At 38.9% G+C, this 25234-nt stretch overlaps 1 protein-coding gene across 5 annotated transcripts in view; it reads right to left on the bottom strand.

The window, feature by feature from the left end:
• SHANK2 (SH3 and multiple ankyrin repeat domains 2) overlaps positions 1-25234 on the bottom strand; it is a 331195-nt gene that overhangs the window by 24284 nt on the left and 281677 nt on the right. For 4 of the 5 annotated variants that reach the window (XM_075425300.1, XM_075425301.1, XM_075425304.1 and 1 more), the window contains 3 exons: positions 15357-15492; positions 12603-12683; positions 9453-9473 (listed from right to left, as the gene is read on the bottom strand). In XM_075425300.1, the coding sequence (XP_075281415.1) occupies positions 9453-9473; positions 12603-12683; positions 15357-15492 (238 nt within the window). The remainder of the gene's footprint in view (positions 1-9452; positions 9474-12602; positions 12684-15356; positions 15493-25234) is intronic. The other variant, XM_075425303.1, reaches the window with a different exon arrangement.

Below are 25234 nucleotides of genomic sequence, written 5' to 3'. Positions count from 1 at the left end.
TTGAAAGGGACTGTATATCAACCTAACTGTAACAACTACTTCTTCCTTTGCAATTCTTCTCCCCCTTTGCCTAATACAGCCATAGCTGCAATACTTCATGAACAAATCTCTCTTAACAACTACAGTGTAGGACCATGACATTATTTCTCAGCATTTTCCTATTTGAAGTACACATAAAAAAAAAAGAACAAAAAAACAGGGGACCTATTTTTACCACACATAGCAAACACACATTTCAGTTAAATTCTATAGAATAAGAGAAAGATAAGGGATCATATATATTCATTCTGGTAGAGCCACTGGTCATACAAAATGCCTTTGTATTTCTTTTGACATGTCATCAGAAAATTCCCCGTATTTGACAACTCCATTTTCCTGACAAGTGTTCTAAACAGAGCCCACCTAGCAATTGGCAAGTAACAGAACCAAACTAAACTAGAAGTCAAAAACTGAAGCAAAACAAAATGAAAAAACTGCAAACCCCACATTAACTTATGAATATTTCTGAAAATAGTATCACTGAGTTTAGTTTGTTCAGATTCATGGGGATCCTAACACTTTTGTTATTTGTGCATGTTTACACATTTGCCAGAGGCTTGCGAAGAGAAGTTTCTCTGGAGAAGCAGAATCAATTTTTGCAAAGTTCCTAATACTCTCTGAAAATTTACCACTTGCTATCCCCCTACTCTGTATTTTCAGCCTTTCAGAGCTGAGAGAACAGCATCTGGCATAGGTGACCAGTGACAAAAATGACAAAGAGTACAAGCAAACAGCCTGCGAATACCCATGGGCAGAAAGTTCAATTGTGGAAGCTACTGGCGAATACTTATGAATAATGAATACATTCACAGGTTTTAGGATAGGTTTGTTAACTTGACTAGGAATGAAAAGGAGGAATATCGGTAACTATTATTATTTGTAACAAAGTGTTCAACAACTCTAGTCATTCCCATTTCTGGAAGCTTTGTGAAGCATTGACATGGGGCGTGGGGAAACCGAGGGTGCGTTACAGGCATGGCCTTACACAAGCTTTCGTTCACTACAGAGCAATCATGGGAAAACTGCCTGAAGGTCAATGGCTGACACCACCTTGATGAACGTGTCAGTCTCTGCCCAAGAAATCCATTCCCTGATGACCAAAGGTCGCCCTAAATTCAGCCCGGATCTTGGTAAGGTGACTGCACCAGTGGCTAGGTTGGTGCTGTGGAAAAGGTGTGCCAGTTACAGCAGTGGCATTGGAAAACTCATCTCGGCCAGAAACTGTCCTTATCGGCCAGCGAAGAGGCTGACTGCTTTGAACAGCTGCTGACAGTAGGCTTAAAAAAAAAGAAAGAGGGCACTAAGACTGTCATATATGAACATAGTTGATCTTACTTGGTTGTTAACTGGCTTTAAAAAAATCTCTCTCTTTTAAAATCAAGCTTTAAATACAGTGGGTACAAAGAAGCACAGCTTCCTTAGGTGTGAAGCAAGGGGCAGAGGTCAGATTCTCTGATCTTCCTGGTTGTTCCCACCTTATGCACCATTCCTACATGCAGCATTTTGCTCACCATGATATTTTGACTTACAGGCAAAATAGGTCACTTGTGTCTTTTATAGATATCTTTCTATTTATAACTCGTGACACCAGCCCAGAAACTGGCAGTCTCCAAAACTGTGACTTGCTTCATGTTCCTAACCTCAAGTCCCTTGCTTTGACAGGGCATGACTCCCATTTTGATCCTTAAATAACCAAGTACGGGAATCAGAAAGGAGCATGCACATGGGCTAAAGGAAATACAAAAATCTGGAAGTCAGTGACCCACTGCACTTTAGCTTTAGTGTTTGATCACCGTGAGTACTAAGCAGCTACTCCCAAAAGTCCCATGGGACTCACAGGTTTCTAAAGACTGTTTTTTGGTTTACCTCACTGATTCTGTTGTGTTTAAATTAAAAATGAAATCTGTTATTAAAGCGGTCCCTGTAACAGTAACTAGCGAACCTTCATCAAAGTCCTGGCTACCTTCCTTTCTTTCCTGTTAGGCAGGTCCTCTGTTTCTGCAGCGAAGCCCAGAGCTGCCTGTACGGGTGTTTGCACTGGGCTGATACAGAGCTTGGGCTGATGTGGCAGACCAGCAGTTGCTTCTGGTGGCCACAGGAGAACTGCTTCATCTTTTGTGCTTGCAAGGGTGACCTGTGGTTTGCCAGAGCCTGCTCTGAACATGGTGGTTAGAAGCCAGGATTATTCCAGCCTTTAGGTTCATGAACATGTCCATCATCTTGGAGCACTGCTATACCGTGCTGTCTCTTTGCACCACAACATTCGTTACCGTTGAGTGTCCTTTAAGTTTGTTATTAGACATATTTAGGATTGTAGCAATTATCGGGTTGAGATACACGGAGAACTAAACAGTCGGTTCAGCTGTAGGGATAGAGGACTGAGACAGAGGCCAAGAACAGAGCAGGGCTTTGGATATAGACAAACTTTAGAGACATCAGAGGTATTTCTTTAACTTTTGTTCACTGAAGAACATTTGAGATTTATGCCTGTGTTGTGCCTTACCTGCCACTTGGGACTGGCAGTTGATCCCTCCCCTGAGATGTGCTGCTCTTTAAGAATCCCTCCTTTTGAAATCCCACCATTTCTGTTTCACCTCTGCTACTGGATCGTTGCCTTTTCCATTATCTTTCCTTTTCAGATTCCCCACCAGTGGAGCTGGACGTGAGGGGCAGGGTACCGTCTTCCTGCTGACAGGTAGGTGGAGATGTTCCTTGGCCACAACAAGTGGGCCAGGAGCTCAACAACAGCGGTAACACAGCTGGGGAGCTTCCTGGGACCTGCCTCTGCTGCTCTGGACCTGGGCCTCTGCCTGTATCTGCATCATGCCTCCTGGGGTGGGTGCATTTTTCAAACTGCTTAGGTACCAAGGTGATAGATGCCTTGTAAATACCTGAGATAGATACAGACAGAAACTGTACCAGGCGCAATCAGTTATGCAAAACTTCATACAAAGCCAATTGCACCTATATGCTGTAGTATCACCCACCTTTTCTAGCATCTGCAGCCAACCACAGTCAAATATTTGGCACATGTATTTTTCCTTTTGAAAAGCGATGGGAACACAGGACATTCGTTCTTCCTTGGTGTCAACAGGTCTAGGCACATGGCCCTTAATGTCAGGTACTGTATATGCACATATTTTGTTCCATCGCCTTCCCTAAATACGAGTTTGCAAGTTTAGTTTGATTCCTGTCATTAGCCAATAAAATTTGTTTCCTTGTCAACAATCTGCAAAAATCGTTACATAAGCAGTACTAAAACTAAAGGGGTAGTCTTTACGTGTGCTTATTAAAAATGCGTACAGATTCGTTTAAACTGCATAAAAATATGGCTGTTGTGTTGCTTTTATCTTATGGATTAATTTTTTAAATGTCTTTTTTTTTAGACTATAAGTAGCTTGTTTTTAGCATAAAGATCAGGAGTGATTATGCGTATAATTGTCAGTTTGCATGTATGAAAAAAATAAGCATCTAAAACACATAGGTGTTATTTACATGACATTCCTTTTACATTTTTGTCACTTCCCATATATATGCAGAAGACGTTGCCCTGCTTGGTTTGTAGAAGAATAGCTGGGAAGTAACTTGATAAATACTTCAAGGTGAATGTCTGTGCACGGGGGGAACTATGTAAAGGACAATCTGGGCAAACAGTACGTGTGGGAATGTAGACAATGCTTTCAAAGAAGCAGATGAATAAAATTGTTGAACAGCTTTCCCATACTAATGGGGTGGTAGCAGAAAGATGAGAACCTGGTGATTCAGAAGCAAGCTTGATCAGACTACAGAAGTTCATATGATAAATGTTGCTTGTCACAGAAGCAATTGTACTTGATGAATAGATCTCTGGTGCCTTTAGGGAAAAACAGGTGACTCCTATTTGCAGATGGTTAAAAATGGGTCTCCACTGCATTAGCTAAGCCCACCAAAAACTAATGCCTGTCTTTTTAGCTATTCAGACAGGAGTAGATGTATAAAAATTCATCAAAGACCAAAAGTAGGTAAAGTATAACTCGGCCTTCAGCATACTGCTAACAATTTAAAGACCAACCTTAACTAAAGCACTGTTTCAGAGTAAAAATATTAAAGGTTAAGATTTTAATCCAAATTTGTTGTTTATGATCATATTTAGAGGAAAGAGACAACAAGATCAGCCTACAGTTATGTCATGTAAATGTATAGTTTAAAAAACATACAGAAATGGAATGATTTGAGGTTTCATTTAGACAATTAGGCTAATCCTCATAAATCTGCCACCACAAGCACATTTTGATCTGAAATTAGCTTCTTCCAGCCCCACTCCCAATGAACAATTTGCAGGATTGTGCTTAAATCACAATGCCAAAATCGCATATTTACCATACTGCAAACAACAGGCAGAGAATATTACTTAGTGGTTAGCATAATGAGAAAAAAACAAAAGCGCTTTGCAATACAGTCAAAAACATGGGCCATTTGAAACACTTTCCTTCTATGAAAAATGAGTAAAAAAACTTGTATGTTCTCTGGGATACTGTAAACTCTACAAAGTACACTAAAATTCAAAAAAGGGAAAATTATGTAAAATAAACCAGTAAAACATAAAAACTGTTTAGTGACTAAATCATTTAACATTGAGTATCTATAAATACCATTACATGATGTATGAAAATGATTTGTATGTATTCACGATAAAGAACTATCAAAACTTTCTTGAAACAAGTTCTTATTTGTGTTTCTAGGGCTGAAAATATCTTCACATTAGTACATATAAGTCACATTTACATATTATAATCACACCATCAAAAGTAATTTTAAGGAAGGCAGAAAACTGATAAGTTCAAATTCTTTCTATAGATACAATTTTCAAGTACCAGCTCTTTAACAGTATGTTCAATTAATGAAATAATTATACAGGCATTTAAAATGCACCTGCAAACCTGAAGCCTTACAATTCAGCCTACCTTGAAAGAGGAATGGTCATTGTCTAACAGTGGTTTCTGTTTAAGAACAAAAACAAAGCAGAGAATATAGTCAATACCCACTCCTACCCTGCAAGCCAGGTGGAATTTAAGCGGCAATTTGATGTTCTGTTTAAGAGACAGCATTTGAAAATTTGGCCTATTCACAAAAGAAAGACAATCAACTGAAAGAAACCAAAAAGAAAGGTGGAGGACCTAAGACACTGGCAGCCTTCTCTGTTCTTACACTTACTCTCACGCTTCCACACCGAGGGGAAAAACCAAACAAACTATGACGAATTATCTAAAAGCATTTATTTTTAATTATATTAGAAATTAATTAACATGGGTATGTGAACATTCGAAGAAAAAAAAAGAAATAGCAGCAAAGGGAGTTTTGAGATGAGGGAGATAAGTCCTTCATCTCCCTGGCTCCTGAAAGAGAGAGAGAACACATTAAAAGTGTTGAAAAAGTTTTCCACTGCCCTAACTGTGCCATGTTGGGAAACACATGCAATTCTTTCTGTTCCTCAAGCACTCATGATTTTCAGTATGTGGTTAGATATTCAGTTAATAATATCTGAGTATAGCAAGCGACACTCACATATGCCAATGTATTTAATTTGCCTGTTTCCAAATGCTACAAACCCCACATTTTCTTTAACACTTACAATTCCTTTTCCAACTTCTTTTATACCATTGTCTTGTCTGGCTGAAGCAGAAAGGTTTGGAAAACCTTTTCAATTACTGTCCTGTAGAAAAGAAAAGCAAGTATCACGAAAGGGCACTACATACTCCAGAATAAACCGATAAATTCAAAATAATGCTAGTGTAAACGAGGAGAACGCCCACACAGAGACTCAGCTGACCTCTGCTCAGGATTCCCAGTGTTTTCAAAACATTAAAGCTGCCCACCTCATGCAACGCAAACCCTTGTCTGAAGAAGTGTTCAGGCCTGAGAGTTACCTGTTAATTTAAGATTCTGTGCCAAAAGTCGCTAATCAGCACATTGCCAGCTAGGTGCCATCTTTTTTTTTCAGTGGAAAACAGAGGGTTAGCATTGTTCTCCTTGAAACGTGCCAACTTTCAATACTCTTCTCTTACAAAGCATTTCAAAAGCACGCATGTTGTAGGCATGGTCCTAATCCTATAGCTGCTTACACTGCTGTACACTCCCCACAAGTTAGACTACAAGTCATAAAACCTGTGACCTTGCTACTCCAACAAAAAGATGGGGCCCATATTTTTTCACGTGTATACTTCACAAATTCCACCCAGAGCCACTGCTTTATGCTTGTGAAAAATGACAACCTGATGACAACCTTTATCTTCTTATTATATTGCTGTCTCATTAGAATTACAAATACGTAATGCAAATCAATTACTTACAAGCATGCCCTTCAAGAATTCTTCATTAAGCCTGGTGCCTTTTGCTCTCATCTTCTAAAATACAGTGTCTGGTGAAGATCAGAAAAAGTTCTTTCTACAGAGGAGCACTGCAGATGCTGGAAACTATCAAAGGAGTCGACGGTGCGAGTGCTGTAAAAGTTGCTTTGATGGTATTTCCATTGTTTCCTGCAGACAAATCTCCATCATCAACTCCACCACAGTGAAATAAAAAAATGATTTTTGAACCCAGACGTGTCTGTCAGTGGTTTCTTCAAACATAACATAACACTGTAAGCTAATTCGCTGTTTGGCATTCATTTATATATATTTGCTCTGCAATTTCATTGTTTCAGATGCCATTAGAATGTGCCACCTTTGAAACAATGGACAACAGGAATGGGATGAAGTGTGAATGCTCATTGCAGACAGAGCTAATAATATTTCTTTTGAATGCCATCAACTGATATTTTTCTATTCAAATGTCGCTAAGACTTGATGCCAGGTAGCAACATTCTGCATCGATGGTATCACAGTGATTCTGTATCTGAGAGGTGGTACTAGCATCTGAAGTCTTCAAAGGAGGAAAATCCTACATTTGTATTTAGTACTGGCTCCCACCTCAAACCCCAAAGATCAGTATCAACACATATCAAGGGATTATTTTCTATTGATTACCATTTCAAATCTAAGAACAAACCAACCACTGCCCCTAGCTTACAACTGATACTTGTGTGACACTGACAAAGTAATATTTATGAACGCAGAATTATTTATCTCGTCATTCCCATTTCACTGTGAAAGTGTAGCCCGCTTTATCCTCAATTTCATACTTTCTCTTAGAGGATTTTTATACTAGGTTTTTAAAATTAATCACTGTCCACTTTAGCTTTCACTGAAAATCCCAAATTACTCACTAAATCAAACCCGTTTCCTGGCAGCAAAAAAAGCTTAGGAGCATGAAACTTTTAAATCATGTATCTAGACATGAACAGATTTTAGTTTATGGATGTGTTCCTTAAACATCACATAATTTAAAAATTCTCCACCCACAAGAAGTTATCAATAAACAAGTCGAAACAAAAACTAAAGGAAAAATCTTTTAAAAAGAAGCTTTTTGTGAGCCACCTAACCTTTTTAAGAACAGAGTTAAATTCATTATTTTAAAATACTAATTCTGAAACTATATCTATTTTCTGTAGTGCTGATGAAAATTATGACAAAAAATTTCTTTCAATGTTTTATTTTAAGAGTATTTTCAAATCTTCATTTTAGTTTGCTACATGAATATTTTGGTTATTCTATGGGCTAACTACAAATTATTTAGAATTATATTTTAAGTACTGCCTCCAAAATATTGCTGCCACAACTGTTGGTTTACACGTTGCCATAACTCACTCATTCAACAGTTCTTGAAAACCTACAAGTCACAAAAGAAACAAGAAGGCCTCTTCCCCCTCCCCAACAGTCCGCAAAACCCAGAAGGTAGTTTTACATCCCCTCCAAGCACACATTTTGAAGCTGGATGCTATCTCTCCGAGCCAGGCAACTACTGCAAGCAGAAAGTCAGTGGCACAGATGAGGTACAATTTACATTTTAGCAATTTGTGCTATGTAACTGCAGTAAAATGATAATGCTGCCCACGCCATACTGCTGTGAACCTAAAGATTTGATTACCTATCTCTTTAGACACAAATGTCCTGAATATAAAAAACACAGCCTACGTCCTTCCCTTCTCCTATCCTCCCAGTGAACCAGAACGCCTTGCAAAAGACAACCAACAAAACCAAACAGAACCGCAGAAGCCATTGCTTTCATCTCAATGCCTCCCTCATCTACAACCCAGAAAACAGAATTTTCAGTTGACAGAAGATTCTACAATAACAATGTAAAGATTTTTCATATGCTGCCAAAACATATTTTTTCAGAAAAATACCAGTAGCAATGGGTTTTATTCTGTCATATTCTCTAAATGGAGAACAGAAAATATCACTAGCTGGAACTTCTGTTAGCGACCTGAAAGGAGGTCAGGAAAAAGCAGAAAAATAAAGAGTGGAAAATAACCTGATTTTGTCCTGTTTAACGTTAAAAAGCAAAAGCTTCCCTGTTGAGAGAAGACACTGCCTACAGCCTAGCTTTCCTTTCTGTGACATTGAACTTTGTCAAAGAGCGGGCCGTAGACTGCTGTGCCAGCTATCACCCAGGGACTCAGGGAGGTCTGAAGCTCCTCCTTGGGCGAGACACCATGAAAACGTGTAAATGACACAGTCCCTGCTCGGGAGAGCTCACAATCTAAGAAAGCAAAATGACATACAGGAGTATGGAAAAATACAGCTAAACACAAACAAACTTTGTATACATATATATACGGTTACATTCAGAAAAGCTCTTAAAATAGCACCACTATTTCTACCTGCCCCTCTGCCTAGCCATCGTTACTTGGGTGACTGCTTAATAGGGATCACAGGGGATGCGGGTCTTTAGGAGAGATTTCAAGGAGAAGGTGGTGGCCTTATGAATCAGTTCAGGGAGGGCACTCCATGCATACGGGACAGCGTGGAAGATGTTATACTGAAAATTTGAAATTGTGCAGAGCAGCATTTCTCCAGGTCAAAAGTTCGAGTGCTGTGTGTAAGATCCCTATTCCCTGAGACAGACACAGTGTGGTTATGGGAGTAACATTTGGCCGTTCAGAAGACAAGCAAAATCACTAACGTAGGACTACACTGAGGATATGTTACTGGCCACGTACAGTCTTGTGGCTGCCAGTTAGCACAGTAACTGCGAGGAGATGATATGGAAGGGTTTGGAAAAGAGTTGGATACAAAGGAGGAAAAAAAGGCAAGATGAAGGAAAGGAGACAAAAGGAAGAAATGTGGGGAGTATTTTCAAATGTAGTCTTCTTTGAGTTCTTAGTGTGTTTGCAATTTATTAACCAAATAACTAAAAAACATATACAATAATTAATGTACATTTGACACCATAAAATAAACTGGACTATATGCCAACATTTACATTATGTTATTATCCTTCACTATGGAAAGGTGAGAAACAGGTTAAACAAGAGACAAAATGCTTCCCCTTACCCTTCTTCTTCCGTACTGAAGCTTGGAAATAGAAAGGGAATGAACTGTGAATCAATTCTGAAGGTAATTTTTATATGCTAAATCCTTGTCTGTTATTTTGAGCAAAAACATTTTTCTTCCATCTAAGAAGTTAGTCTCTCCCTGCTAGCCTCTACTATGCACGAATCTATCAAACTACAGCAGATAAACAGCTTGGTAAAAGCACAGTTTATCAGGGTTTATAGCTTAACTAGAAAAAATTGCTCCCCTGCGGATATTAGGGATATACGTACATTTTTTTTTTTCTAAATTATTTTTTTACAGCAGTAATTGGGGCAACTTATTGATACCAGGGCTTTCAAACTATGATACCAGGGCACTTTCAAATCTTTGCAGATTGAAGTGGAAATGAATCATTAGCACACGTTATCTGCCATATTTTGGATTAACTCATTTGAAAGACAACGACTGAGATGGTCTGCTCAGTATAATGGAGAACAGAGTAGCTAAAAACATGTCAATAAAACCATAAGTAGAGTTCAGAGCCAGGCAGAAGAAGTGACTGTAAAGACTGCAAGGTGTATAATTAATTTTTTCAAAAAGGGTGTTTTTCAGCTTAGCTAGGAGAAATTACAAAAATATATACTCTAAGGGAAAACAAATGGGGAATTTCTATTTATCATTTTCTTCTATTACGTAACAAGGGACATTCAAGAAAATTAAAGGCATCACATTTAAAACCAATAAAAAGGAAATACATCTGTACACAGCACATAATTAGCCTTTGGAATTCTTTACCACGAGACATTATTGAGACCATGAGCTTCTTCAGTTCGGGAAAAAGATTACACATATGTATTGATGAGAACACCCACAGCGTTCATCTACACATACTTCCTGTTTAGTTTGCACGCGTATGTTATGAAACAAATGCTTATTCATTAGATAGTTCAATGGACATAAAAATGTGGGTGTTCTCATAGTTCATACAGGTGTCCAATATATACACATATACATGTAAAGATATGTAAATTATATATAAATACACACATACAATCTGTGTTTTATGTCAGAAGACAACTTTTAACTGATGATAGTGGAACATTTTCTCTTTGGAAGCTTGTTCAGTTGTTGTGCAATTTAAGAATTCTTGTTCCTTCTGATAATAGCCCTTTTACAGGACGAATATTAAAATAGGTAGAGCACAGATGATGTTCATAACTGTAGTCATATTGTTTGCTAGGGTGGAAAACGTTCAGAGTACCACAGAACTGATATTTCCAGTCTTGTTTAGAAAGAAGACAACTTTCTGCCATGCTCTAGTATTACTAAAACTTTATTAGGGGACATTCACTTCTGGAACATGCTTCAGGACTATTCTTCAGAATAGCAAAGATTTGCCACTATAATATTTGTCCCATCTGGATAAAGATCCAGAGGGCAGATGTGCTTAAAGGCTGACGTATGTCCCATGGCTGCTAGTCACGAGAGTTGCAGTGGTTTCTGCCAGCTGATGAGAACAAATAGCAGATCAAGTACTATAACCTGAATAGGGGGGTGAGAAAGCTAAAATATGATGGTCTTGACTACTATTAATAAGCTATTTTCCCCTATAAAAGAGTGCTGCTTCCCTCTGCTTTAAGAACAGTATCTGCTAGGTAAGATTGAAAAGTAAGCGAAATAGAAGAATACCCTCAGTTTGAAAGTGATTTGCAGAAAGGGATAATGAAGAGGAAAAAATGCAGCCTAAGTATTTCTGTCCCCTTAGGAAAGTGTGTGATAAGCCAGCCAAGCTTTACAACCTCTGAGCACTCCATGAAAGCAAAACAAATCAAAATACCCAAACCCAAAAAGTGGCTCCAGAAAGAACTTTTTAATCCTGGACAAAAAATTACGGAGCATTCACAAACTGCTGAAACCTTTAGTCAGGCTCCTAAACTTCCTGGCACAGAAAAATAAAAATTTGTGAGATCTGTTAGAACTAAATAATCAGACTGTTTTCTTCTGGTCTTATTTTGGTCGTTATACCATAGAGAAGACAGTAAACACTTCAGCAGCCCTTTGCTGGGAAGAACTCCCACTGAAGCTATGTGACTTCACTCATTAAAGGATAGACGTGGTCCATCTGCCCCAGGAAACACGGACTTTGAGGAAAAAACAGTGGCCACAAGGCTTTAATTCCTTCCAACTGGCCTTCATGTAAGTCCACACCAGAAACAAAAACGATTACAAAATGTAAGTATTTAAATCAATATATGGTTATGTGGAAAAATAGGTTTATTGTATGATAGACACTGTTACTGTGCAATGAGGGACATGGTTTGTTTTTATACCCAATCACCACTTGCTAAACACTCTGTTCTAGTGTAATAGCCATATATAAACATGCACTGGGGCTTTCTCTTTGTATATATGGTCCATTCATAACATATTTATTAATCTAGCTGCAGAAATTCCACGTTTTAATGACCTAACAGATTACAACCAGGAAGAAAGGAACTATTATCTTCCTCACTTCTAGAAAATAAACCAAAATTCCCAAAGAATTATGCATATCTAGAATGTGGATGATCAAGCAAAGGAATCTACAATCACAGTTCTTAAAATCTGTAAATAAAAGAATGAATGCTCAATATTTTTTATTAGCAATAATAAGAAGAATTAAGTTTATATCATGCACGGAATTCAAAGAGATATCATAATATGCACTTTTTCAGATCAGAGTCTAATGAAAACAAGTTGAAGCTGAAGCTGCTTTAACACTGTCAGCTTTTTAATAACAGCTTCTGGCAGCTTACCTTTATCCACTAATGAGAGGCCACAGAAATTTAAAATAAAACAATATTAGAAAAACTGAAAATTTAGAAAGCAAAGCTAACAAAATATGATACGGCATTACTTTTTAGTAGATGTGCCAAACTTCGATGATGCATAAAATGTATCAACATTCTCTTGCGTAGCAGTAAAGGCACAAGTTTAAACAAAAATTATTCATGCGAATCATGCATATTTGAACTCTCCAAAGATGCAGCATTCTTAAAACCTTTGCTGTTCTATATACTGTACACAGTGCCGTTCCTTTTAGTCAATCTAACATATATACATATATATAAATTTTTTTTTCTTACATTTCTATTAAGCCAGCATGCTTGTCAAAAAACACTTTCTTACCAAGCTCTTCAAGCTCTGAGGTCATTGACTTAGACCGCAAGGTCAGTGCAGTGGTTGGAGCTCGCTTGGGAGGTGGTGGAGCTTTGCATTAAACAGAAGGATATACAGTGTAAATAAAAACACATCTCTAAACCACTATCTTCACATACACTATTTTATATTTATCTAAAAGAATATGCTACATTAAATAAGGTGATAATACATACATACAAGCGGAGGAAAAAACCCTGAGATGCTTTTCATGTACTGAATTTCTATACTGTTTCTAGTTTCAGCGTAGGTTGTTTGACACATCAGCAAGCTTTTATGTAACAGGATACATAGAAACATTTAAAGCTAAATAACTGCGCTTCTATTTTTCAGTAGAAAAAAGACTTTCTAGAGAAAGTGCCTCACAGCAGTGGTGCCCCTCCTTCTAAGAAATGTACATAGCCAAAAATCTCCTGGAGACCAGCCAATCTCTGCCAGCTTAATTTCATCTTTGAAGAAACTGTTAAATCTGAGAAATACAAGGAAGAAGATTCAAATTTATCTTAATAGTTATGGTGAGCCTAGGGAAAACAGGTGATCCTCAGAATAAATATGATCCAAAAATATCAGGGCAATTATCTAGCACCGAAACGAAAATCCAGCAGGTGTTTCAGTATCCTGATAACCAATGTTTCTGGCGGTCAGAAGGGAGCGTAACATCAGAAAAGATTATGCCAATGCTGGTAGGAAAGTTGGAGATTTCCAGTAAACACAAATGGCTCTGGGACACCAGCAAAAATCAAGGATTTCTAAGTGTTTTGGTCAATACTATACATCAGACTGCACCATTTTGACAAAAGGTGGCAAAGCAGTTTGATAGAGTGATGGAGGAAAGTAGCAGACAACATTCTTCCCATATCGCCTATAGCCACTATGTCAGCGTCACCCTTTCCCTGTTAAGCTCCACCATCTTCTTACAGAGTCTTGAATGACAGTGTCACAAAAAAGCAAAAATATAGCTCAGGTTCAGTGCCAGATAGGAGGTTGCGTAAGTACCGCACACACAAACTCCAGCCTGAGAAGTGACACAAGAGAAGTGACAACAAATCCGTGAGGGAAACCACACTAAATCCTGGATTGTTAAACAAGGCTGGGTATCTGACACTGGCCTCGCCGTAAAGGAGACTGATGGCAAGAAAATCCTTCCACACAACTCCCAAGGCACAATGGCAATTGCCAGGTAACACGAAAGGCTACCAACTTGCGTCAAAAAGGGACAAGATTCAAAACTGAGTGTTTCTGGCAAAAAACACATTATCAATAGAAAGCTCCAGAAAGATGACAAAGAACAAAGGGTTTGTTTTTATACAGGCAGCTTCCCTTTGGGTTGTATACAACAGCACTATCATTTAAGGCCAATATAACACATCCCAAAAGGCAGAGGTAAAAGGTTTGTTTAAAATTTGTGAACAGTAATTCTATCAAGCTAAAAATCACGCAGGACAAGGTCTCGACATCACTGACTTTAATAGAGCCTTTTTTTTTTTTCCCCTCAAGGTACATTATTTTTTTTGTTTAAAAAAGCAGCAGATGCCAAGAGCACTCACAATTTAGACAGAAAGTTTCACTCGTGGACAGAGGGAGCCCTCGAGTGCCAGGTCCCAGCCCGCTCTGATGTGGCAGAGCCAGACGGCTGTGAGTGACAGTTCAAGAAACTGGTGGGAGGAAGAGGGATTTGCAAACACATGGTGCTGCTGTACTGAACGCTAGTTAGCAGCAGCAATCTCTTCTGCTTAATGGTAATTATGAGGACCTAATGACTTCCCAGAGCAGCTTTTACACCTGAGAAACTCAGGGGTATCTAAGGTGAAGGAAATAGTGCAGTCTCCTTTTTTTTTTCCGTTTGTTGTGGGTTTTTTTTTTTTTGTGAAGTTTTTGTGGTGGATTTTTTGGGTAGGTGGATGGGAAACACACTGAAATTTTTAAGTGAGTATCTCAGTCTTATGACACAGGTTAACCCAGAACCTCCATTACAGTTAATATTAAAAAAAACCCCTCTAGACTTTTAAACTGGAAGAAACCCTTTTCCTGCTTGTACCCAGACAATTCTTTCCCAAGTCTTTGTGGCACCTGACACCATCCTAACCTCTCTTGGAGCAGCTGCTTGCTTGCCAGCAGCCAAGGGGCAGAAAGAGCAGCTGTGCATGTCTTCTGCTTCTGGGAGGAGCAGGGATTTTTCCCTGCCTGGAACAACCCCTCTACTTGGAATTCATCTAGAGGAATTTTCCCACTAAAATGTACTTTTTCTCTAACAGAACTTCAGTCTAAACTTATTGCTTATTGCTGACTTTTCCGATTCTTATAGAGGACCTTTCTAAAATACATGTTTTGCAAAACTGTAAGTTCTCAACTATTTCAAGAGGAGTTAAAATAACCTCATGTCAAGTATATCTGGAAAATAATAAAACACCTGTTCCTTGTGCTTTCTGTCTCTCACTGCTGCAAGAAATTTTACTATGAGATCTTCAAACATACAAATGTATAAAGATCCATAAAGATGAAATTTCATGGCAAGCATGACAAGAGAATATTACCCTTTTGGTCATATATTAATGCATAAGTCAACAGAATTATATTACTCTAAATTTAGCAACAGAAGAGTATTCCAAGTTTTAGAAGTGAAATCTAGAAACCAGAATTTTTAAAACAGTACTTTCGTGTCCATCCTCTGTTTTCTGTGGAGTAAGACCAAAAAGACTCCATTAGGAAAAGAGAAAAATGTACCTTTCTTTCTAGCTGTGTCATCTGGATCAAGATTCCTGGTTACTGTGACAACCTTAAGAACTAGGTGATTGCCCCCTTGTCGAATCATGTTCACCACCTGCCTGTGGCCAACTTTCACTACATTCTCATTATTAACCTGCAAAGAAAGAAAATAGTATTTTAGATCAAAATGCAGAAAACGTCTGTTATTTCAGTTTTAAAAACAGAAGGTGGAAAGAACAGGAAGACACAGAATTTCTAATTACTGTCTTTTAATAAAAATACATATTTAAGAATCAGCATCCAGCTGGCAGGAAAACAAAGCTAGCTCTTCATGAAATATGTAACCAATTTCCTTATAATTACTAGTTAAAAAAAAAAAAAGTTAATGAGTTCAACCAAATAAAAAAAAAAAAAGTTGAGTTCAACCAAATCCTTCCCTTTACATATTTTATTTCCAACAATTAGTGTGCTACAACTCTGCATTTGATACACTAAAAACATTTTCTTAAATGACAGTCATTTTCCACGACTGCATTATCCACAAATGTTTACATGCATTTTATGCTCTCTAACATCACCAATGAGATATTACGAAGCTTTTCTTCTCAGATCACCCAGAGACAAAAATTTTCACTCCTGAAGTAAATTCTCATGTTCAAGAGACATTCTTTTATTATCTGCACTCTCCTCATTCCGCAGCATTGGATCTGATGTCCTGGAAGCAAAGGCAACAGACCCATAGCAGTCCCAAAGAGTCCTCACGGAAGAAGAGGAGAGAACTATACGAAGCCTGACCAGCTATTATGGTTGTGCCAATTAAACTTTAAACTGCATTGCAACATTAAATTTCAAAATGTATAGTCGCTGGGTAATGCCTAGTGCTACATCATCATTTTTGCTGTATATATCTTTCCATAATATTAATTAATAGACATAGAAGAAAGCACTGCCATAAAAACTGTAAATAAGCATGGATAAAAGTAATATATTTATTCATTCAATCTATAAGAAGTCACTGAAAGTTGTCTGAATGATAGCAGCATGTAAGACTGAAGTGCTGCAAGTGCTATTTGAATAGAAAAGATATTGAGGACTGGAATCAGTGAAGAGGAGATGCTGCCAGAATACATGCTGGGAATTTGATCTCTATCCAAAATTCAACTGACTCAGTTATATTTCACTGAGATCACTCAGTGCCTTCCAAAATGAACAGTCATTTTCAAAAGTAAGTGTTTTTAGCCTGCTCTATTTATTCTGACAGGCTGGGCATCTCACACTCTAAGGAATTTACAGTTTAAAACAAAATCTCTCATTAAATATTATTGCCATTTAGCAGAACAACAAGCACAACTACATCCACTCCAACTTGAAATCCTTTTTCCATCCATGCTATCAAAAGAAAATCTTGCCTTTTCTTAAGCTTTAGCTATGACAAAATGCATTAGGATGAAATAACATCTTGGTAAACCATATTTTTAATACAATGCTGCAGTCAGAAGTCTCCAAGTATGGTCCGTGCACTATGTCTATAAGCTTGAGATGCTTTTTTAGTTTCACATACAATGACGTAGGTGCAACACATGCTGAACATCCAGACCTGTTGAGCAGGCAGATATGAAGTTCTCTGATTCTGTAGGTGGAGTATATAAAAGAATATTGATTTGAATAGGACTGTCGCTGTTTTGCTTTATTTTACACCCTCTTAGCATCTGGTATTTTAATTCCAAGATATGATATTTATTTAGCTGGACCAATGGCATCTATATTTAATCTGTCTAAAACATCTTAGCAGAGTTATCCCTTTACTTCCAAATTTGTTCCAGTATTAAAACTTCAAATATGTAATTCTTTTCCACAGCGAAAAAGTTCATGCAATTAAGAACTACGGAATGCATCTACTCTATCTTAACTGGCATTAAATTTTAAGGTTGGAAGCCAGTATGGATTAGAATATATCTCCTAATGCTGTCAAAAAATAGAGACCTCCAAATAAATCCAAAGTTAATATTAATCAAACACATGCACACTTCACTAGTGTAAAGTGATAAATGTGTAAAATGATAAACAGCTTATGCAGTATACCATCTGTTCGCATCGTTATGTGCAATGATATTTAACATTTAGAGCAGGAGCAAATCCATACGACACATTTTTTAAAGCTGTCTCAGCAACAGAACCTGTAAATGACTGTTTATAGCAGCTTTGTTTAAAAGGCACAGTTACAGAAGCTGGTACCAAAAAGATTTATATCGCAAAAATAAAAATATTGATAGGAGACCCGAAGATTATTTAGAATTATTTAACTCAAAGAGTTTACAGAAATACTTCGTAACAAAAGAATCCTGAAGTCAGCAGAGCAGTACCTGATCTTCACTGTCTTTAGCACCTCAGTGGGTACAACTGTAGCATCATTACAAAGCAACAGCAGCGGAATTGCCAACAGCTTATAAGGAACTAGGAGTTCAGTGACGGATTCGCTATTTCTTTTTACCTTATTCAATATTTTATACATAATTCAAATGACTGCAGAAATGGTCATTAAACAGTAAGATATCAGAGTTCTAGCAGGTTTGTTTGATAGTTTTACTCTGATATTATTCAGCAAAACGTTTTCAGGTGTGAATAATTTGATGAGACTGTCTCCCTGCTTCCACCTCAAGCTTTGGCAGTGGGGAGATGACTACTGCATCTCATCTAGGCTTTGTAAACGAGCTGAAGAAGGTAAAATTCTACAATCAGCAAGACAGATACCTATTTCACCTGTGCCAATTAATTTAATAATCACATGTGTACTTGGTATTAAATGTCCTTGCATTCTTTGAAACTTTAAAAAAATATTTTTTCTTTTAGTGGCAAAGCGTTTAACAGGACGTTCTATAAACAGTCACACTAGCAAAGTTGGTTTGCAGGCACAAATTTGTGTTTCTTCCTATTCTTCAGTCCAATCTTTCGGCATATTTTCTGTGACCTTTCACCACAAAACTTTAAGTTCTTTTTTTCATAGAATCATAGAAAGTTTAGGGTTGGAAGGGACCCCTAGAGGTCATCTAGTCCAACCCCCCTGCAGCAAGCAGGGACACCACTAACTAGATCAGGTTGCTCAGAGCCCTGTCCAACCTGGTCTTGAATGTTTCCAGGGATGGGGCCTCCACTACCTCTCTGGGCAACCTGTTCCAGTGTTTCACCACCCTCATTGTAAAGAATTTCTTCCTTATATCCAGCCTAAACCTACCCTGTTTTAGTTTAAAACCATTACCCCTCGTCCTGTCACTGCTGTCTCTACTAAAAAGATTGTCCCCATCTTTCCTATAGGCTCCCTTTAAGTACTGAAATGCTGCAATCAGGTCTCCCCGCAGCCTTCTCTTCTCCAGGCTGAACAAGCACAACTCTCTCAGCCTGTCCTCATAGGAGAGGTGCTCCAGCCCTCGGATCATTTTTGTAGCCCTCCTTTGGACCCGCTCCAACAGTTCCACGTCCTTCTTGTGCTGAGGGCTCCAGAGCTGAACGCAGTACTCCAGGTGAGGTCTCACCAGAGCAGAGTAGAGGGGCAGAATCACCTCTCTCGACCTGCTGGCCACGCGTCTCCTGATGCAGCCCAGGACACGGTTGGCCCTCTGGGCTGCCAGCGCACTTTGCTGGCTCATGTCCAGCCTTTTGTCTATCAGTACCCACAAGTCCCTCTCAGCAGGGCTGCTCTCGATCCTTTCATCCCCCAGCCTGCATTGATAGCGGGGATTACCCCGACCCAGGTGTAGGACCTTGCACTTGGCCTTGTTGAACCTCATGAGGTTCACACAGGCCCACCTCTCCAGCTTGTCCAGGTCCCTCTGGATGGCATCCTGTCCTTCTGGTGTCTCAACCGTACCACTCAGCTTGGTGTCATCTGGAAACCTGCTTTCCTTTGACTCTTCCCCAAAACTTTTCTGCACAGAACTTTCTTTCCCATGTCCTTCACAAATAGGTGAAAATAGATTATAGAAACAGATATGTGCTGTGGCTGGTTCCATGCTACATCAATGGCAACTGGCCATCCAACAAGCCAAATGCAAGGAGAACTGTCCCTTGGGACAGCCAACAATTTCCATGATTCTCCTCTCCCCCTTCCTGACTCTCAGAAAAAGCCTCAGAACTTTATATTCTTGAAATCCATACTTTGTCATCATTTGGTTAAAACTGGGCAGCAGGACAGAAGTTACTTGAGCACTTTGAGAGAATTTGGAAATAATTTATGAAATAATATGATTTGACAGACCCAATGTCTTTAAAAAATATTCTAAACTGGAAGTCTGGGCTATCTCAAGCTGAACTTACTTTTTGGCTATGTACGAAATGTTCTTCAAGAGTTTAAAATGAAGAACACTGTAGTGAACACCAAGATTTTCAAACTACATGTCTCTGTGCTTTTTCCCACTTGTATAATCCACGTACACAGTATTTTAGAGCAGTATGATGTTACAAGACAGGAAAACTACGACTGAAGAGCAAGCCGGAGACAGATATGAGAAAAATCCATAGCAGAGAATTTTTCCAGATAAAATAATTTGCTAGTAGTGTGCAATACCTTGTATTTCAATGTCTAGAAGTATTAGCAGCCACATGGCTACACCACCATTTTTTGGGTACTGCACGTAACATAACCTTCCATGAACCACTTGGTGAAAAAGGATAATTTGACACTGAACAGAGTTGAGGACAGCAGGTGAGAGACATTGCTACCTAGCCTTCGCCCCCAGCGACTGCACCACTACTAGCGAGGTTACAGCTAATGGCAGCTAACACAAATGAAACGCAAGCAAAGCAGCGCTTACGCATTGGTCAGTATTTAGAGGAGATGTGGATGGACCAGTTTGCAGCTATAGTTCCACATACGCACAGCTGGTTAATCCAGACACTTCTGGATATGTTTAAGACACTCAATATTCATACGTGGCAGCAAACAATCAATACTTGCCATCCCCTCTGCATAGTTACGAGGTGTCATTCCTTTCTCCTAGCTGGCGGAATCAGTTGTTGATATGGTTGTCATTTCATGGCTTCCTACAGCAACGCAATATTCTTGAGCATGAAACATTTCGTTCTCAAAGACAAAAAGCAACACGCTGTGTCTCGTCTCCAGACCTCACCCTCCCGACCACAGCAGACACATCACTGCTCCCTCCAACACCCTCTCGGAAAACTGAAAGTGCTCTGGAGCTTGCACTTTGTGCTTTGCAGCCAGGGCTCACACCTTCTTAAAGCTCCAAAACAGAGACTGTGATCAACAATGATGTTCCCCTTGCATGAAGAGCTCTGAACACCAATGGTGAATAGTTCTCTCTCCAACATGGCCATTCTCTCAAGAGATGATTCAAAAATATGGAGTAAACCAGTGACAAAAACAACTGACAGTCATAAGTCTTACTAACACCCAAGTCCACCACTGACTTTACCTTACTGAGCATTTATACACAGCAACATCTAAACCCCACAAAACCCAATAAAATTAATGAAACCTCATTCAGGAATAAATAATGATGTGGTCTCCAAGAGTAAAATATCAATCAGATAATAAATTTTTTTTTTCTGTGTGAAATATTCCCTACATGAAAGAGCCCTCCATACAAAAGATGATACTTGAACTCCCACAACATGAAAAAATTTCTTCTGAACTTTACGAAGAAAAAGACGCTCCTGTTCACGCAACCTTATAACACTGACAACACGAGAGACAAGCGCACGGGATTGAGAATGACAACAGCTTCTGAAATGGAAATTTCGAAAATAACAGGACAAAGTAGAAACTGGTTTATAGTGAATATGAATGGAAGGCAGTAAAGTCATTTGATGGGTGATTTCAAGAGATGTGCTCCAGCTGGAAGGGGTACCGTAACAGAAGGCACGAAGCCCAGAGCACAGGAGGGAGAAGAAGCAGTATTTAACATGAGATGATTGCTAAGAGCACAAAGCAGAGGAAGCAGGTCTCCTCTCCTGGTCTATTTTTGCAAAGACATTTTAGGTAATCTCAAAGGCGGCAAATAGCTTAAATACAGCGCAGTAAGAGAGAGGACTACAGCAAGGTGCAAGTCAGTGTAGCCACACAGATTCTGTGCAAGAGCCATTGAAAATTGTAAATTAGTTGTTTCATGTATAATTACATTTGCACATGTCTGACTGGTCACTGTGCTACCTGTGGGGCAGCTGGTATTTACTTCAGAAGCAAGGTTAGAGATAGAACTACCTTGACATTGTTTCTTGAAGATTAAACTTACCCCTCTGCCCCCCACATGAATGTGTACTTTCATATCTTAAAGAAAATGAAAGAGTGTATTATTCTTTACAGTCCTAATTCTCCTAGAAGCTACAGCTGGGTGGGTCCCCATTCTTTTGCTACCCCCCACCACCAGGCAAAATTTGATTGCAAACAGACTTCTCGCTGTGTAAATACATGTCTTTAGTTTACTTACATGGGCAGATTTAGAACAGGAAAGAACAAATGCTATGATGTTAAAATGTGGATTTTTTTTTTTTGTAAAGAGGGCATTAATGAGTGTCCTAGAGATGCTGGGGGAGATTTTATGGATATTGGGACAGGCTTCATAAAAGTACTTTTTTCTGAAATGTATAACTATGCAATAGGTTGAAAAAGAAAATAAAATAAAACAAAATAAAATAAAATAAAATAAAATAACCTGCACATTGTAGGATAGCAGATGCATGAGCTGGAACATATTCACCAGAGCAGCCTTGCCGTAGGAAGGTGCAAAAGAAAAAAAACTACCAGAGAAAGAGACCTTTCCAGAGTTTGTTCTATTAATAATAATAAAAAAATCTTAATTTTTTTCAATGCATCACCCTAATCCCTCCATTATCTAAACATTCTCCCAGTGGAAAATGTAGTCAATCATTTCCAATAGTGGTTAAGCAGACAAAACTCAATCATTCTGCTCAGAATGACCATTGGTGTGACGGTGCATAAATTCACCTTGCAGTTGTGAACACACATTCCGTCAAAATAAGCTTCTCACAAGCTCTTCCCATCCACTGAACTACTTGAAAAAACAACAAAACCCCAAACCTGTTACACACACTTACAAACCCCTGCCTACACACTTTTTAAAAAATCCACCATTTTTTGTAAACACTTGACACACGCTAACCCAATTACAATTTGTACCAGCAAAATAAATAGCACACAAGTAATTTTGTAGGCTCAAATTACGCTTTTGCATTTAGAGTAACCACACGGTTGTGCACATAACACTGTTTCGGCATGTCACAAACCAGTATAAACTTCCCATCTGTGAAGCATTCTGATTCTGCAGACTAAAACAGGACACAAAGAAAGACACAGCGACCTACACAGCCTTTGGGAAGCTACTCGTTCGCTCGTTATATCTCCCGTGCTAGCCCAGGGGTCAGCTGCAATGTTTCATTCGCTGGAAACCAGCAACTCCTCGTGGTGTCGAGGGTTATGCTGGCCTCAAACTCTTTGAGGGACCAAAGACTGAGACTGTGAGACTTAGACCATATCCAAAATTTGTACTCTATAAGTATATTTAGGGTTAAAAATGCTAGTATTTGCTTTATATTAAAACCCCTAAATTCTGAATGCTGAATGCTTTTACCAGTGCTTGCCTTCTGTTGTAATCCAGCATCATCAACAGGCTCACAAACAAGACAAAAGCAGACAGTCCCCCTAGAAAGGTTTCCGCACAAAGCAAATTTTAACAAATTCTGTTGGCAGCGTACTTATCCCTGAGTACTACAGGGAAGGACTGAATGAATACGTTTGCTGATAGAGTTTGGAGATCCACATGAGGAGGCAAGTCAAAAAGGTCCAAACCCAAAAGATGTTTTGGATTTCTATGATATTTATGTACTTACAAAATGCATTTAACCACAAAAAAATTCAAGATTCATTGTCTGAAAAAGCTGGCACGTGAGTTTAATCTGTGTCTTAAATTAAAATAGAAAGTACTAATGTAATATATGAGTCCCTTATGGAAATTAATTTATGAATTTGTATCTGTAAATCCAATTACTCACATCATATCATAGAAGCTTAAACAGACAAAAACAGACGGCTTCAGTCCACTGGGACTCAACTATTCATTTATGTGGTCCCAAAACAGGCCTTGGAACACTCTCTGGAAAATTCCTGAAAAGCACCTAATACCAATAGGAAGTCAGTTTAAATTCTGATCTCCAGCACAAACACCTCTGATTGTTACTGGTATTTGACCATATCCCATTTAATCTAATGCAGTATAAAAGATGCTTCAGAGACTTCATGCACCCTGTTGACCTAAAAGGCACTATTTAAAAAAAAACAAAACATAAAAGGCTTCACAGAAGCAGGGATACAAACATGTGGGAACTCCAGCTGAAATCCTGCATTAGTAAATTTTTATGAGTAATCCACTTGCTCATAGATTTGCCTGGATTGGTGGCCTTAATGCATGGGAGGCTGTAGAGAAGATGAAGCCAGGCTCTTCTCAGCGGTAGTCAGTGGTAGGACAAAAGGCAACAGGCCCAAACTGAAACACGGGAAATTCCACTTCAACATTGGAAAAAATTTTTGTTTTTCACTATCATGGTGGTTGAGCAGTGGAACAGGTTACTCAGAGTTGTTGTGTAGTTTCTATCATTGGAGATATTCAAAGCCCAACTGGACGTGGTCCTGGGCAACATGTAGTAGCTGACCCTGCTTTGAGCAGGTAATTGGACTAGGTGATCTCCAGAGATGACTTCCCACCTCAACAATTCTGTGATTCTGTGGGGTTTTCTTCAAAAGAAAAAGTATCATAAGTAAGTAACTACAGCCTTTCAGAAAAAGAGGTACATATAAATTACAAGAAAAGTATCAAAATCTTTAGTAGCATTGCCACAGTACAAATTTCTTTGCACATGTCACGGTGAACACACAAGATGTAAGATATCTACAGGAAAACCCCCTGTGCAGATACTATGTCGTCAGCTTTTCTAATTCATCCTGTCACCACACTCCCCCCTATTTGCATATGGGGAAATATTGTGCCTTTTCTCTTGCAGCTCCCATGGCAAGGGAAGGAGTGCTGCCTTGTGCTTGCTCCCAGCAAGCATAGTGGGACAGGCAGAAGTGCCATCTCCCTGGTGAAACCTGGGATCTGCAGGGCTGCTCCAGCCAGGCGGCAGACTTTTCCTTCAGTAGATTTAGAAGTGGCAAAACTGTCGTTTTCTGAGCTGCAGCACAAATCCGGTCTCTGCCTAGAGACAGCTGAGCCACGCTGTTGAGGAAGGCTTTAGTCTGCATCTCTTTATCCTCTTGAGTAGCACCAGTATTGCAAACCTTCAGCTGCGCTTAGGAACATCTATTTCTGACAGAAGCATTGCAATGAAGAGGCATCTCAGATCATAAACTCCAGACTCCTTTGTTGTCATGGCAACTGCATCACATAATTTGTTTCTTCACATTTAGCCAAGCTCCATCTTAGAGCTTCTTAGATTTCTTGTCCCTGTTATTCCTGCTAGGCCCAGAACCTCTGAAAAGGATCTTTTTTTCCCCAATTGCCATCCTAGGTGTGGCTAGTTTATACTAATCCTTTTTTCCTGTGCCAAACTGCCAATAGCCTAAATAGCTATTTTCCCCCTACTCTCCATACATTCTACAAAAAGATCAGGTGGGAGTAACGTTCTGTCTTGGCTACACAAGCCTTTTAATAATCTATTATGACAAAGACTCTAAAACCCGAATGAAGAACAACAGCTGGCCAGCACTTCAAAGCCAGCTTATTTTTTTTTGTGTGTCTAACTTTAGTCAAACTAGCTTATAGAGATGGTCGTATGTTCACCTGTATTTCACCCAGCCTACACTGCACCCATGTCAGTGTCTGCCCTCTCTCAAGAGAAATGCACAACTCCTTTTCTTCTAATAACCT

Source organism: Opisthocomus hoazin, chromosome 7 (assembly GCF_030867145.1).
Source record: "Opisthocomus hoazin isolate bOpiHoa1 chromosome 7, bOpiHoa1.hap1, whole genome shotgun sequence".
NCBI classification, from domain to species: domain Eukaryota; kingdom Metazoa; phylum Chordata; class Aves; order Opisthocomiformes; family Opisthocomidae; genus Opisthocomus; species Opisthocomus hoazin.
This window is presented reverse-complemented; position numbering and strand designations above follow the sequence as displayed.